Genomic DNA, 16072 nt, shown 5'->3' on the forward strand with positions numbered 1-16072 from the left:
CTAACTGTCCTTCTGTATTGTTTAGTCAGAAAAAGCCATCCGAGATATGGAGAGGGAAGTAGTAGAGCTACAAGAGTCCACAAATCTGTTTGATGTAACTATTCCCGACTACAGAGATATCAAGCTCTGTCGACAGGAAATCACTGCCCTGAAAGAACTATGGGACATTGTGATATATGTGCAGGCAAGTTATTCTTCTTTCTGAAATGTCATTTTTCAAAAGAACCTGTAAATGCAGCCAAAAGATGTATTACATCATCAGAATATTCTAGCACCTAAATGACTTGACTGGTCTGCCCTTTACGAGGCAGTCTTTGAACTGCCACCATTAAAGACCTTCATTCTGCTAACTCTTTGTGTGATTGTTTTATCTTTACAGAGCACTGTTGAAAACTGGACAAAGACCAAATGGAGGCAGATAAACGTGGAGCAGATGGATGCAGAACTGAGGAGCTTTGCCAGGGTAAGGTTACCTGCAGTGCTATATCACACCACCTTATCTCTCCTGCAGTTTTACAGTTACGCATCATTACCATTTGCAACAGATGTCCATAATAACTAATTATGTTTATCCAACTTCTGCTTCTGTAGGACATACGGAAGCTTGACAAAGACGCACACTTTTGGGATGTGTATGTGGGATTAGACCTGTATGTAAAAATGTTGTTGACATCATTGCGTGTTGTGACTCAACTACAGAGCCAAGCAATACGAGAGCGCCACTGGATGCAGCTGATTAGAACAACAAAGGTCTGTAAATACAGACTATCGGAGTTGTTCTACATTTTGTCTTACATGATGGAAACCTTGGGCTTTGAATCAATGTATTTCTTTCTGAACAGGTTGACTTCACTGTATCTGACACAACCACCTTGGAGAATCTTTTGGCTCTGCAGCTTCATTTATTTGAAGATGAAGTCAGCATTATAGTGGATAAGGCAGTCAAAGAATTGGCTATCGAAAAGGTTTTTTTCTCATTTATTTTAAATTGAATACCTGAAATTGGTACATCTGTAACCCTTAAGTAAATATCAAAATGAAGATGCAAATACATAACACTACCAAAGGTTTCAAATATTTTTAGTGTTATTTGTCATAGATCGGTGTATAATAGAAATACACTGATTGAGAAATCTGCTGGTGACTGAAATCAGACAATTTCTACTTAACCAGTGACTGACTAGTCATAAAGTCAAAGATCTGAACTTTTTGCAATCTATGAACACCCCGAACCTAAGCTGCACTACTAGGTTGTGACACCCTTTGGTAAGGACATAATTACTGAACAACAAAGAGTCATTTTCAGTATCAGGAAGGTGTTTAAAAATATGCCAGAGAAGGCACAGCAGGTATAAGAAGCAATTATAAACAAATGTATTGAGGTAAATTGGCCTTTAATTCAGACTGTTTCAAGAAAAGGATTGTGGTAGATTTTAGTCATTTCACTATTTTGCCACTTTGTATTTTCACAATTTCGGCATATGTCATTTTAATCCACAGTGCATGTAAAACAGGTAATAAAACTGACTAAAGCAGTTTGTAATTTAACAATGTTATCAATATAATGCCCACTCTGTTGTTTTTCAGATTATAACAGAAATAAGCCAAGCATGGGGATCAATGGAGCTTTCATACGAGGAACATTACCAGACATCTCTACCACTACTCAAATTTAATGAGGACCTTATTGAAATGCTTGACGATCATCAGGTAGTTGTTTAACCTTTTAAAAACTTTAACTTGTGGTTTCACAGAGGAAAAGAATAAATTATGAATTTAAGTACAATAATTTCTGTTAAGAAATTCTGTAAGGAGGACAGGTTGTAAGTTCTTAAGCTAAGACTGCAGAATGGTGTGCCATTTTCAATGTCTGATGGCACAGCTGAGAGCAAAGGGGTGCCTATTGAATCCTGAGATTTATTGCTGCTTGGGGGATGCAGAGCATTGTTGCTCCTTGGTGATCTTTGAACACGCACAACAGATGTGTGGGAGGGTTACAGCCAGCAATTAGAAGCCTTGCTACTTCAGTGGCTAAATCTTTGTTGAAGTGGTTGGGTTGCCCTGCTGATGAGGTGGAATGTGTTCTTAAACAAAACTGACGTATGTAAAGTTCTCAATAAGTGACATTGTCTTGCCGTAGTTTGTGTGGTAGTTGGGTGTTCTGGGCTTTTACTCTGGATTTAGTTTACATTCCCTTGCAAACATTTTTGTACCACTTTGACTTTTTCACTTTTGGCCACAGTGAAAAGTGCAACCTCCTTTGTTCTGCTACATTTAAACAAAATAATTTGCCACAAAATGTCCTCAGATGTCACAAAAGGAGTGCATGAAATAATCTTAGTGTAAGTCCAACAGTTCTGTGAAGGCATCAGAGGTTTGCCTGAGAATATTGGTGAACACACCAATGAGACCAAGGAACACACCAGACAGGTCATGCATAAAGTTGTCGAGAAGCTCAAAACATTGATATTGACATATGTTCTCACTCCAAAGTGACTAAGAGCGAGCTTTTGTTTTGCAAAGACAATATTAAGATGTCAGACTCCAAAGGACTTGCAGCTTGTAAATATGGCGGTTCTACAAAGCACTGACTCAGTTGCTTGAATAAAAATACACATCAGATTATTGAATTTTAAATTGAAAGAAAACATTAAGAAAAATTTGGTGTGGTCTATCACATAAAATGTTAACAACATACATTAAAGTTTAGAATCATCCCATTATCTTGTTGTGCTTTATTGTATCATATTATATGGTATTGTATGGTTTAATGGAATTTTTTTAGGTTTCATGTTCTTCAGCTTTGTTTCACATATTCCTTTATATTGCCCTCCTGAAGATTCAGCTCCAGAATGTCATTCAGAGCAAGCATGTAGCTCACTTCTTAGACCGGGCACTGGAACTGCAACATCAGCTCACTGCTGCTGATTGTGTGCTAACTATTTGGATGGAGGTCCAAAGAACATGGGTCCACCTTGAAAGCATCTTCAAAAGCTGCGATGACATTCACCAACAAATTCCTGACGATGCTTTAAAATTTCAAAAAATAGATGCTGAATATCAGGTATGAATGTTATTGTGAGGATTGTTCAAGTCATGCAAATTTCATTCTTTTAAACATATTTTTCTTTCAGGAGTTGATGCTGGACAGTGCTAATACTAAAAACCTCATTGAGGCCACCAACAAGCAACATCTGTTTGAAAAATTAGAGGACTTGCAAAAAAGGTGTTTGTATATGTTTCGAAACCAGTGGTGTCAAAAGTCAATCCTCAAAGGCCAGTATACTACATGACTTAGTTCTTTCCCTGTCTCAACTCACCTGAATCAAATAATGGTTCATTAACAGGCCTCTGCAGAACTTTGACATGATGAGGAGGTTGTTGGACCATTTGAATCGGCTGTAGTAAGAAATATCTAAAACTAGCAAGACAACGGCCCTTGAGGACTGGAGCTGGTCACCCATGCTTTAAGCTATAATTGGAAATATTTTGGACGTTTTCCGCTTACTATCCCTGTTGATGCTTTCTGCCAGGCTGGTTCTATGTGAAAAAGGTCTTGCAGAATATCTGGAGACCAAGAGAATTGCATTTCCCCGATTCTACTTTATTTCATCTGCAGACTTGTTGGACATCCTCTCCAAATGGAGTCGCCCAAAGGAGGTAGTGTAATGCAGAGTTTTACATCAGTTTTGTTTCACTGAATACCTATCAACTTTTACATGTAGTTACTGACTTTCACTATCATTTTGCTAAGCACGTATTTCAAATAAGGGTAATGACCTATTTCTTATTCTAGGTTACTGTTTATCTTCCGAAACTGTTTGACAGCATGTCAGATCTTGAGTTTAACACAAGTGGTGTGCTGCACAATCCTAAACATGCTTTGGGCATGTACAGCAAAGAGAGAGAGTATGTCCAGTTCCAAACTGATTGTTTCTGTATTGGACGGGTAAGATCGAATTCAATATGATGGGATGTAAAGTATGTCTGAGACATTTCTAATAAAAAACCTTTGGTAAAAATCCTAAACGTAAGGTGGAAGAGTGGCTCACCCGTCTTGAGGAATCTATGAGGAACTGTATCAAGGTTCACCTGTCTGAGGCTGTGTCTTTATATGAGGACAGATCCAGAGAGCAGTGGATTCTTGAATTCCCCTCTCAAATTGCTCTCACTGGATCACAGATTTGGTGGAGCAATGATATGGAGCTTGTTTTTAGACGACTAGAAGAAGGATTTGAATCGGCATTAAAAGACTACAACAAGAAACAGGTAAGATTGGTTAATAATTTGTTTTTAATGAACGTTTCTTTGCAAGAAATAATTGGAAAAAAAAACTGAATGAATGTATAACTGAAGCACAAGAAGAAATCGGTTAAAGAAATAATATTTTGTGTATTTATGTAAAAGACGGACAAAATAACATAAAGACTCAAAGCACAAGCACTAAAGGATTGTAGCAAAGACATTATAAAAATGCACTATTGGTCCAGTGTGATGCATTGAGGTTCTACTGAGAAACTTTGGCTCATCTTCAAAGTGATGCCAGTTTACCATGCACAAAATAAAGTATTTGCTGATAAAATACATTGTTTTATTTTTACCACATAGTTTCACTGGAATAAAAATGGGCCCTGACCCACTGTGTTAAAGGTTCAGTTAAGGTTGAAGGAACACAAAGACAAGTGTGTGGTTTTAATTCAATTCGTATTGCTAAAGATTTTAGTCTATTGAAAAATTATTAGGTTCTGTTTGATAGCAAAGTATAATACATAATAACCAGAATTCATATTTCACAAGTCATATCAAACCTTTTGTGGTCTATAACTGTTGATTGTTTGTGCAACTCAATGAGAAGAGAACATTTCTTAAGCGTAAAACAAAATAGGTCCTTGGCTTAGACTGTCATGATGGTTTATGAAAGCAACAGTAGTTTTTACATTTTTGTTAGATTTTTTTCTTTGGCATAGCTACAAACTGTTTGTTGCTTGCTGTTTATTTTTTTTAATTTGATTTTTGAAGTGGAGATTGTGTTCTTCATAATGATTCTTACATTGATCACATTGTCAGGCTCCTTCAAGCCTGAGCAAGGCTTGAAGGAGTTTTATTATGGGCTATGCTCATAATAAGTTGTCAAGTTGTCACGGTTGCCAGTTTCATCAGTAAAATCAAAGGTTAACTTGACCTTGGCTTAATGTTTGAATAATCTTCATCTAGCATATAGCCATGCACTGATTAAACCTGCTCTCCTGCAACAATGGGGACAAATAATGCTTTACCCGATACAGGGTCCACATTCATTTATGTGGATTCAATGTTTTTCTTGAAGTGCATTTTTAACTTTGTTTAAGACCTATCATTGACACAAAGAGCTTGACCCAAGTAGTATTAAATATTGTTGTCATTTCACTCCCATGTTTTCTCTGTTCTGATTAATGTTGTTTGACTCTGTTTTACCCCTGAAGGTCTTCCAACTCAACATTCTCACAGAAATGCTCCTTGGTGAGCTGAGTCCTGGCGACAGACAGAAGATCATGAGTGTCTGCACTGTTGATGTCCATGCTAGAGACATTGTTGCCAGCCTCATTGACCAAAAGGTTGATTCAGATAACTTAGAAAGTACTTTAGCTGGAACTTAGTGCTTGTCATCATTAACTTAATATTTGCGTTTATCAAGAGGGTGTGTGTAGTAACAGTGTGCTTTTATGTCAACTCAAAGGTCACCAACTCTCAGGCATTCCAGTGGCTTTCCCAGCTTCGACACTGCTGGAATGAGAAACTGCAACAATGCTATGTCAACATCTGTGATGCTCAGTTCCTTTACTCATACGAGTATATCGGGAATACTTCTCGTCTGGTCATCACTCCCCTCACAGACCGGTATCAAAATCTTTTTTGATTTTCAGTCTCATAGTAAGATTACAACATGAATGATGAATAAAAAGCCCTTTTGTTTGTAGGTGCTACATCACATTGACTCAATCACTCCACCTGAACATGAGTGGAGCCCCAACAGGCCCTGCTGGAACAGGGAAAACTGAGACTACAAAGGATCTCGGCAGAGCCATGGCTGTCATGGTGTACATCTTCAACTGTTCTGAACAGATGGACTACAAGGTGAGTTGAACAACTAAAAGTGTGAATTGACAGTGTATTATAAAATGGAAGCAAAAGGAATTTGTTTTGTATGCATTTGCATTTCCCTCCTTTTCTGTAATTTTCCTGAATAAAATCAAGTGTCGCACATTGCCTGATTTGTAAATAACTTTAACCTGTGGCTAATTTACAATCTGCAAAATGTCTGCTTTGTTCATCTAAAGTCCATGGGAAACATCTACAAGGGTCTTGCACAGACTGGAGCATGGGGCTGCTTTGATGAATTCAACCGTATCCCTGTGGATGTCTTGTCAGTTGTCGCAGTTCAGATCAAAACCATTCAAGACGCTGTTCGTTCTAAGAAGGAATCGTAAGTAACTGAGTATTGGTATGCTCAAGTTTTATCGTAGAATTGTGTACACTTCACCATCAATTTATGTTTCTGTTTAGGTTCCTGTTCCTCAATCAGAATATCGCCTTAAAAAAATCAGTTGGGATTTTTATAACTATGAACCCAGGCTATGCTGGCAGGGCTGAGCTACCTGAGAACCTAAAGGCCCTTTTTAGGTGGGAATGAACACCAGTTTCTCCTTCAAATTGTTTTTTAATCAACAAAAAAAAAAATAATATGAAAACTGTTTGTGTCCTGCATAGGCCCTGTGCCATGGTGGTGCCTGACACTGAGCTTATTTGTGAGATAATGTTGGTGGCAGAAGGCTTCCGTAGTGCTAAGCTTTTAGCCAGGAAGTTTACTACACTTTACAGTCTCTGCAAAGAGTTACTTTCTAAGCAGGTAAGAAAAATCATTTGCAGGAAAATATCAGGCTACATAGAGCAGAAATGATTTATTTAGCAAGGTAAAACTTAGCAGCACAATATAAAAAAAAACAGGAAAGCTGTTGATAGCATTAGGAGTAGAGGTGATGTGTCTTTTTTGCTTTTTAGGACCATTATGATTGGGGTTTGCGTGCTGTCAAATCTGTTCTGGTTCTAGCTGGTTCTCTGAGAAGAAAAGACAAAACAAGACCAGAGGATCAGGTGACTTATGTGTGTCTATCCCTCCATAGTCAGCCAAGATATTAGTACGGTCTAATTTAAAATGGCATATTACTTCCAAGGTGTTGATGCGTGCACTGCGGGACTTCAATATGCCTAAAATTGTGACTGAAGATGTGACAGCCTTCCTGGGACTGCTTGGCGACTTGTTTCCAGGCCTGGAAGTTGAGAGAGAAAGAAACTTTGAACTTGAGAAGGTCATTAGAGAATCGACTGTGCAACTTGGATTGCAGCCTGAAGAAACCTTTATCCTAAAGGTGGGTCATTCAGTGAAAAAATTATTTCCTAAAGAGAAAAGGCCCAAATGATTTTGTCAACATCTTTTTTGTGGTAGGCAGTACAGCTGGAAGAACTCATGGCAGTTCGTCACTCTGTTTTTGTCATTGGAAGTGCTGGAACTGGAAAAAGCAAGGTGGAACTTTTGTTTCATTTTACGTGACAAAATCCAATCACTTTGTAATTTAGATGTCAAATATGGGGTGTTGACATTTTCAACAGATTCTGAGAGTTCTTCATAAAACATATGTGAAGCTAAGATGGAAGCCAGTCTGGAATGACCTCAATCCAAAGGCGATTGACAGAGATGAACTTTTTGGATTCATTCATCCTGCAACTCGGGAGTGGAAAGATGGTAAAGAGGCTGGTGCTACAAGAATAAGGGAAATCCTTAGTAGATTAGAAATCATTCATCAATTTGCTGCTTCACGTTTGCATACTTCCACACAACCAGAGGAAATTGCTCAATTACTAGACATTATATTGCCCTCTACATTTATTACCTCTGATAATGATATGCAAATAATTCTAAAGTAAACTAATCTTTTATTGCAGTTGCGTTAATCTTGCTCTGTAAAATGTAGAAGAAAATCCAATGTTTCCCAGGGCCATTGATCGAGATACAACCCCACTGAATCTCAGAGCCTCAACATACATAAAAGTGAGATGTTGAGAAATTGACCTCTTCTTAGCTGTCATCTTCATACCCAAAGAAAATAAGTTATACATTTCTAATTTAAACTTTCTAAACAAATTATTGTCTGAATTTAAAAATTCACCAGGGATTGTTAGATGTTATGGACTAGCGAACAAGAGATTTTGGTGGAATTAATTATCTTTTTTTTATATATGCAATTTCTTCCCCACTAAAAAATTGACAAAACTCATGTGTAGAGTAAGAAAAATGATGTGAGTGAGAGTACTATTTCAGTAAAAAAAATTGCAAATTTTTAGGCTTTTTAATAATTATTGCTATGTGTGCCAATAGTTAATGAGAATGCTGTATGTAAAAGAACTTGGTCTTTGTATTTCTGTTACACTGAGATGCATCAAAGTGAGGAATAAAAAGTAAAATGGGGACAGAGATTTGAACTTTGCAGCATTTTTATTCGACCCATGTCTTTAATGTGGTCAACAAAATTGTGACAGAAGTGTTTTACTTATATGTGAAAACCTTGCTTACTCTTTCCATTCTTTTTTTTTGGTTCCTTCAATATCTGTACAAGGTTTGCTTTCATCACTGATGCGGCAGCAGGCAAACATCTCCCACCATGGGCCTAAGTGGATTGTGTTGGATGGAGACATTGATCCAATGTGGATTGAATCACTCAACACAGTGATGGATGATAACAAGGTACCTCCCTCCTGTTCACTCATACACTATTGTACGACTCATTGCAACCAAGGTGGTGTGTACAGAAAGAAGATGTTTCTTCCTCCTTCAGTCATCACTTTCTGGAGTTTAAGTACTTTTCAGCCTCTTGTCAGACCGATAAATGTTTTCAGTGTTAATTTTTTATTTGTTTTTTATTTTTTTCCCATTGAAAATAATACTTTAAATAGCAATTCTAGACTGAAAAGATATGTGTCTATTTATTGTACGCATTGCTTAGGGCCTCAAATGGCACATTTTAAAGTGTAATGATTTGGAAAATCTTTTAGGTCCTGACTCTAGCCAGTAATGAGCGTGTGCCTCTCACCCTTTCCATGAGGCTTGTATTCGAAATCAGTCATCTTAAGATGGCCACACCTGCTACAGTGTCTAGAGCAGGAATTCTTTATGTTAACCAACAGGACTTGGGCTGGAACCCGTGAGTTATACATTTCTATTATCTTAATATCCACCTGAAATCTAATCTGTTTGTAGCATAATGTTAATTTTAGCTTACAGTGTGCAAATCACATTGCTGCTCAGGTACGTTACAAGCTGGATTGATAGACGGGAACGGCAGACAGAACGTGCTCACCTGATGATACTGTTTGATAAATATGTTCCTCGTTGTCTTGAGCAGATGAAAAAAAGTTTTAAAACCATAACTCCTATCCCAGAGAACTCCATGATACAGGTAAATATCAAACAAACAAGCAAACATATTTACTGTATAAGTGGATATCTATATTTATCTGTATATCTATTGTTGTTTGTAAATCTTCATGGCCATAAAACTGACATGTTACTATTATTTATCTCTTCATTCAGACACTGTGCACTTTGCTCGACTGCCTTTTAACTGCAGAAAATATTTCTGCTGAGTCTCCTCGTGAAATCTATGAGACATATTTCACCTTTGCTTGCATCTGGGCTTTTGGAGGAGCCCTCTATAAAGATCAGGTGACTCATTAGTTTTGAGTTATTTAAGGAAATACTTGAGCCTTTAGAAATTTGACCCAAATTGGCCTACAATTCATGATGAAAGTGTCATATTCAGTTTAGAGTGTAATTCATTAGTCATTTGCTTTGTGAAGTAAATTAGCCAAATACAACGTTCTCTTTGTTTCAGGTGTTGTCAAAAAAGAGAATAGTTATAAAAAATAACTGAGGCTTATATTAAATGACCAAACTGCTGACATTGTATTAATCAAACTAAATGAAGATGAAGGAGACAAGTGTGTCTAATTTTATAGAAAGTTGTTTATAAGACTTCCTATGACTTGATCTTTTCTGCTGCCTCATCATTTATTATGGCTGTCATCCTTTTAGATGTTCACCACATTTGTGCTGCTATGGTGCGCTAGGTGCACAAACCCACATTTTTCTTTGCCTAATTGGAAGTACTCATACTTTAACCCTTTCATGCATGAATTATGATCCTTTGTGCCAAAATATTTTTTCCATTTTTTAAAATTTTCTTAAGGCATGAAAAAGGTAGGGAAAAAAAATTGTAAAAAAAATATATATATATTTTATTTTTTTTAGGTGATCAATTGTAATTTTCTCCAAATACAAAGTTGTTATTTGAAAAATATATCAGTGGTATTGTTCTTTAGGGGCTATCTGATGTCACAATATTTTTCTTTTTACTTGCAAGAGTCGTCTACAGTAGAAGGAGGGACAGGGTCGGCCATATTGGATTTAACAAAAATAATTACTGGCATGCAGCTGATGGTCAGTAGTTTATACTGTATTTTACGATGCATTAGTGTCCACTTCAGTGGTCTGTGTGCATTTATAATATAAAAATCCACAAGAAGCACAAGAAAATGGCTTTTAGATAGCTGTCCACTGTAGTGACCACTATGCATGAAAACTACTTCAGGTTTTGGAAGATAGTATAGTTATTTACCAAGATAGCTTTGAAAGTACAGATTGGACAAAGCTGACCAATAACTGGAGTTAAACAATACTCCAGTTAAATTCAGTGAGCTTACACTGAAAACCCCAGCAGCTTTAGCTTTTATTAAAATTATAAAAAATTATTTAAATTTATTAAATCTGTGTTCTTTGAATTTAAAGTAATACATTTAATTTTATTTTCCCAAAACATCAACATTTTGTTTAATACACTTGAAGAAAACAACCTGCTTAACACTGCCACATAATTGCTAGAGAAAATTGCTATGTCAGAGAAAATATGAAGTAAATAATAGCAGACCCTGTAAAATATCTGAATCAACCCTGGGATATTAGAGTCAGTATCTTGGGTTATAACTGCTTCGTCATAAAAAAGCAAATTCATTTGGTGTCCTTTTGTTAGTCTACATTAAACAAGGTTTTTTTTCTGAGATATTGTGTTTGTTACTTGTGGCAGCATGCTTGGACAAATAAAAACAGACTTAAATCAATTAATGTCAACAAGTAATCAAGGCAAGCTACATGAATTGCTTTAATCCATAATGGAAAAGTTGTGAAGATGATCTAGTTAAACTTTGAGCCAATTAAGTGAGTCCAATAAATTAACGTGCATTTGTTTTTTCTGTTTTTTATGAATGTTCAGCTGCATGATTACCAAGTGAAGTTCAGTCAGTGGTGGACAAAAGAAATGAGGACAGTTAAGTTCCCCACACAAGGAACAGTTTTTGACTACTACCTTGACCACCAGACCAAGCGCTTTCTGCCCTGGAGTGATATTGTACCAAGCTTTGAAGTGGAAAACCACACACCATTACAGGTAAAACCTCCTGCAAGTTATGAGGAGAAGAATACTGAGCAATAAAAGCAAACTTTTGAAAAGTGTTTGACAAATAATCACAATCACAAGAGGCAAAATAACCAAAAATGAACAATGCCGGCATATTAAAAATGTTTGTATGCTTCAATGAACATAATAAGAGAGGGTAAAGTCACATCATGGGGTTATGGCAGGGGTGCTGAAATGGAAGATAGGCTTGCCACTGAGTCTGATTACCGTCTACCACTCCCTGTACCGGAGCGTGTGGGGGTGAAGGCATGAGCAACAAGACTCGAGCTATCACCCACGCTCCTTTGTGTTTCTTTATGCTCCTGCGTACAGCTGCCTGCGCTCCAAAGGCTCTTGCTGAGCCGTAATTAACGGGGTTTTGTTCTGAGCAAATGATGCTATTATGACAGAATAGTTGTGGTGTTCTGGGGAAATCCAAGAAATTATAAATCACATACAATTCACTGAACACATGTCTGTCAATAAATCACACTCAAAGAAAGCCATAATAACCATGTATGTTTCTGTTCTCCATCTTCCTGCTGTTCCCGTGATTGCAGGCTGTTGTGGTGCACACAGCAGAGACCATGCGTCTTAGCTACTTCATGAACTTGTTGCTGGAGAGGAGGCAGCCGGTGATGCTTGTGGGGAATGCTGGAGTGGGAAAGACTGAACTTGTCAGAAACAAGTTAGACACTCTGTCAGAGAGTTACACAACCTCAAAAGTACCCTTCAACTACTACACCACCTCCCTCATGTTGCAAGGTGAGTGGGTTTTTGATTTGTTGCACAGTAGCACATCAAGTACACTGTAGCACCATCTGGTGGCAATGATTAGATTTTGAGAGGGTGAAGGTGTGGAGAACTTCAGTCACTAGGATTTTTCCCTTACAAATCTCCTACATCTTGTGTATTGTAAAAGTGTTTCTAACCTGTCACCTTTATTTGTAACATTTCTAACAGCAGCTCCAGTGTATTTCAATAGGATTATATGAGAAATACCAACAATTGTAACTGTAAAATGTAAATCTCAGTAAAGTTGTATGTTTTTTGGGCATCATTCTAAGCTTGTGGTCTTCTAACAGCTCCTCTAAAACTCAGCTCCTCTAACAGGATTTCTTTCAGGATTGCCATGTATTCACCTCCATTCATCTTTCCATCAACTCTGGCTAGCTTTCCTGGTGCAAAAATGTCTACGGTATGATGCCTTTACTTCCATGTTTCGCATTTGGAATGGTGATGTGCAATATTAGCTTTCTGCAATATTGATTTTATATCATATTGGCTCAAAAAGTTTAAATTTGGTGTCATCGCTGGCTGTATCTACCACATAACTTGTGCCACAGTGCAAGCCAGACTTCTTCCTTTCCTTCAAAAAGACCATTTTTAAGGTCACCCTTTTAGATTCATGACTAATAGTTGGCCTTTGTTAACAGATGCTAACAGTTGGATCTCTGTAGCTCCTTCAGTGATACTTTTGGCCTCTTAGCTGCTTCTCTGACTAATACTCTCTTTTCTCAGGCATGTCAGTTTAGTTAGATGTCATTTTCATTGTAAGTTTGTGGTTGAACCAGTAACATTTCCATCTCTGGCCTGTCTAATGTGTTTTGTGGTCTTGATGATGCCTATAACAAACCTCAGAACCTTCACAACTAACTTTTTAAGACAATAGTCTCTGGTGGTTTTTATTTAGTTGTGTAATATGATGTATGTATGTTGTAATATGACAGACAGAATGTCAAAGTTCAAGTAATTTCTTTGCAATACAGTGAACGTGTTATTTCTAAGCTGTGTTTTACTCCCATTGTTACTTTTTTGTAGAGATTTTAGAGCAACCATTAGAGAAAAGAGCAGGAAGAAACTACTCACCTGTAGACAACAAGAGGCTAGTCTATTTTATAGATGACATGAACATACCAGCTGTTGATAGCTATGGAACAGTGCAGCCTCATGCTCTTATACGTCAACATCTGGATTTTGGACACTGGTGAGAAAATACTCCCACACCTGCATGTTATTTCAGATATTACCTTGCAAAACGTATATAACAAGTCAAAGTGTTTAAGAGGTTTTTCACAAACATTCTCTTGACAGGCTTAGTAACCTCTAGCAGTAACTTCTTGCAAAATTGACAGACCAGTAATAGCAGCAACATGTTATTTATAACATGGAAAGTTAGCATTACTGTATGTACTTAAATTGCAAATATGTATAATGCACAAAATATTTTCTTCATCCACTTTGTAGGTATTGCAGACAGAAACTGACTTTAAAAGAAGTCCAAAATACCCAGTATGTTGCATGCATGAATCCAGCTGCTGGGAGCTTCACCATCAACCCCAGATTACAGGTACATTTAACAATGAAACAGCTCCTTATTGTGCGCTGATCTTTATTTTAGATTTCACTGCAAATGTGTTTTGTAAGGTCCAAAAAAGCCTGCTCTATACATAAAGAAAGGCTTTTAAGAGTTTGTGGATTCAGAAAGAGTAGTGAGTCAATACAAAGATAATACATGTGTTTTTATCAGAAGTGTTATCAGGATTTCAATATTGTTGACAGGACAAAATTAGCAATGACCAGAGTAGAACGTTTTTAAACTTATAAAATATGTGATTAGTGAAGTATAAACATAATCTTGGTTATAATTATTCTGTAAGGTTTAGATAGCATAAAGACGTCCTATATATCTTATTTTAAAGCATACATTTAAACACTAAATGTTTAAATTACGTTTAAATTTTGAACAAAAAAACAAAACAAAAACGAAGACAAGAAGAAACTGAGAAAAAGGTGAAAGATATACGTAAGTTCCAAGGTCTGAGGCTATTCCAGAATCAACTGTAACAATTTAATTTAAATTAATCAGCAACATTTTTAGATGGTTTACATATGTTCTTACTAAACATATATATATGTACATTTTATTTAACGTAGTCAAAGTTCTTTTTAGAGTAAAATCACTTTTTTTAAGAGAGATCTGCTTAAGAAAGTAGTTTTCCTTTGGTAATTTGAGAATTTATTACAGTGATAATTTGACATGTATTATGTCCAGATAATGTCATGTTCATTTCTACTGTATTTTTGTTCTCAACAGAGACATTTCTCAGTGTTTGCAGTAAACTTCCCTTCGCCAGAGTCTCGGGCATCAATCTATGGTCAGATCTTGTGTGGGCATTTAAAACAAAGAGCTTTCAGTCAGTCGGTCCAGAAAGCTGCTTCTGCTGTTGTTCGAGCTCTCATGACTCTTCATGACAAGATGGTTCAGAGTTTTGTACCCACAGCAATCAAGTTTCACTACATATTTAATCTTCGAGACATGTCAAACATCTTTCAGGTATTGTATATAGCAAGCTGAGATTATGCTTGACTTAATTTTTTAAAATAAAATATAGACATGATTATTCTTGTTATTTAGGGTATCCTTTTAGCTGGTCCACAGACCACGAGGGACAGCATTGACCTGGTGGCGTTGTGGCTGCACGAGTCCTGCAGAGTCTATTCAGACAGACTGGTAGACATGAAGGACATGCAGCTTTTCCAGAAGATCCAAATGGAGACTGTGCATGAATGCTTTGAGGTGCAATTCATATGAAGATAAATATGATAAACTTCAGTTCTTTACTTACAGATTGCAATCATTACATGAAAAACCACACCTCTGTCCTTCTCCAGGGACTGGAAGATAAAAAAGTGGACAAACAGAACCTACTCTATTGCCACTTTGCCAACATGGACAGAAGTCATTCCTATGCCCCTTTCAATGACTGGTCTATGCTCAGGACCATCCTCACTGAGGCTTTAAAAAGCTACAATGAGCTCTATCCAAATATGAACCTTGTGCTGTTTGAAGATGCCATACAACATGTGTGAGCATCATTTGACTTATTATTATTATTACATTATGTGTGATTAATATAGTGAGCTTGATAAAACATGATTGGATGATAATAGAAATAATAAGTAATAGTAGTAAATAATAATAAATGTGGCATAACATGACTTAAAAAAGATTATATTGTCACCAGCTGTCGCATCAGCCGTATCCTGGAGGCTCCGAGGACTCATGGCCTACTGGTGGGAGTGGGGGGCAGCGGAAAGCAGAGTCTGACTCGCCTCGCTTCCTACATGTCTTCTGTGGAAGTCTTCCAAATCACACCGAGAAAGGGTTATAGCATCCAGGACCTCAATGTAAATGTCAATTATACTTTAAATGCATTTTTTTAGCCATGGTTTTCAGATGCAACTGATAATTAAACTACTTGAATAAAAATTTTATTAAAGTCCCTGCTCTATTTACTACTGCAACTTATTGATTTAACTCTTTTTGCTCAGCTTCAGGTTGTTACTGCAATTCATTGTTATTCAGCTTCTTCAGTGGAGCAAGAAATGTTTGTCAGATACAATTAGGAGCCACTTTCAAGTGTTTTAATATTTCACTGATGCTTTACATGTTTCATTTTAAGCATTAATTACTTAAAAATGGAATCCATACTGTATCCACTGGGTTATTGAACAGCCTGAATTTT

General features: G+C 36.9%; 1 protein-coding gene across 1 annotated transcript in view; it reads left to right on the top strand.

Annotated features, from left to right (window-relative positions):
* LOC116717123 (dynein heavy chain 11, axonemal) overlaps positions 1–16072 on the top strand; it is a 46578-nt gene that overhangs the window by 8173 nt on the left and 22333 nt on the right. The window contains exons 21-52 of the mRNA XM_032558246.1: positions 26–184; positions 380–463; positions 592–750; positions 843–965; positions 1588–1710; positions 2840–3064; positions 3135–3226; positions 3534–3660; positions 3797–3949; positions 4036–4269; positions 5463–5594; positions 5717–5877; positions 5958–6114; positions 6318–6463; positions 6544–6660; positions 6748–6886; positions 7039–7131; positions 7212–7406; positions 7484–7561; positions 7648–7780; positions 8652–8779; positions 9088–9236; positions 9341–9491; positions 9626–9757; positions 11361–11534; positions 12104–12308; positions 13365–13530; positions 13791–13893; positions 14641–14880; positions 14962–15123; positions 15219–15412; positions 15572–15734. Of these exons, the coding sequence (XP_032414137.1) occupies positions 26–184; positions 380–463; positions 592–750; positions 843–965; positions 1588–1710; positions 2840–3064; positions 3135–3226; positions 3534–3660; positions 3797–3949; positions 4036–4269; positions 5463–5594; positions 5717–5877; positions 5958–6114; positions 6318–6463; positions 6544–6660; positions 6748–6886; positions 7039–7131; positions 7212–7406; positions 7484–7561; positions 7648–7780; positions 8652–8779; positions 9088–9236; positions 9341–9491; positions 9626–9757; positions 11361–11534; positions 12104–12308; positions 13365–13530; positions 13791–13893; positions 14641–14880; positions 14962–15123; positions 15219–15412; positions 15572–15734 (4797 nt within the window). The remainder of the gene's footprint in view (positions 1–25; positions 185–379; positions 464–591; positions 751–842; positions 966–1587; positions 1711–2839; positions 3065–3134; positions 3227–3533; positions 3661–3796; positions 3950–4035; positions 4270–5462; positions 5595–5716; positions 5878–5957; positions 6115–6317; positions 6464–6543; positions 6661–6747; positions 6887–7038; positions 7132–7211; positions 7407–7483; positions 7562–7647; positions 7781–8651; positions 8780–9087; positions 9237–9340; positions 9492–9625; positions 9758–11360; positions 11535–12103; positions 12309–13364; positions 13531–13790; positions 13894–14640; positions 14881–14961; positions 15124–15218; positions 15413–15571; positions 15735–16072) is intronic.

This window comes from Xiphophorus hellerii, chromosome 3 (genome assembly GCF_003331165.1).
Source record: "Xiphophorus hellerii strain 12219 chromosome 3, Xiphophorus_hellerii-4.1, whole genome shotgun sequence".
Classification (NCBI taxonomy): Eukaryota; Metazoa; Chordata; class Actinopteri; order Cyprinodontiformes; family Poeciliidae; genus Xiphophorus; species Xiphophorus hellerii.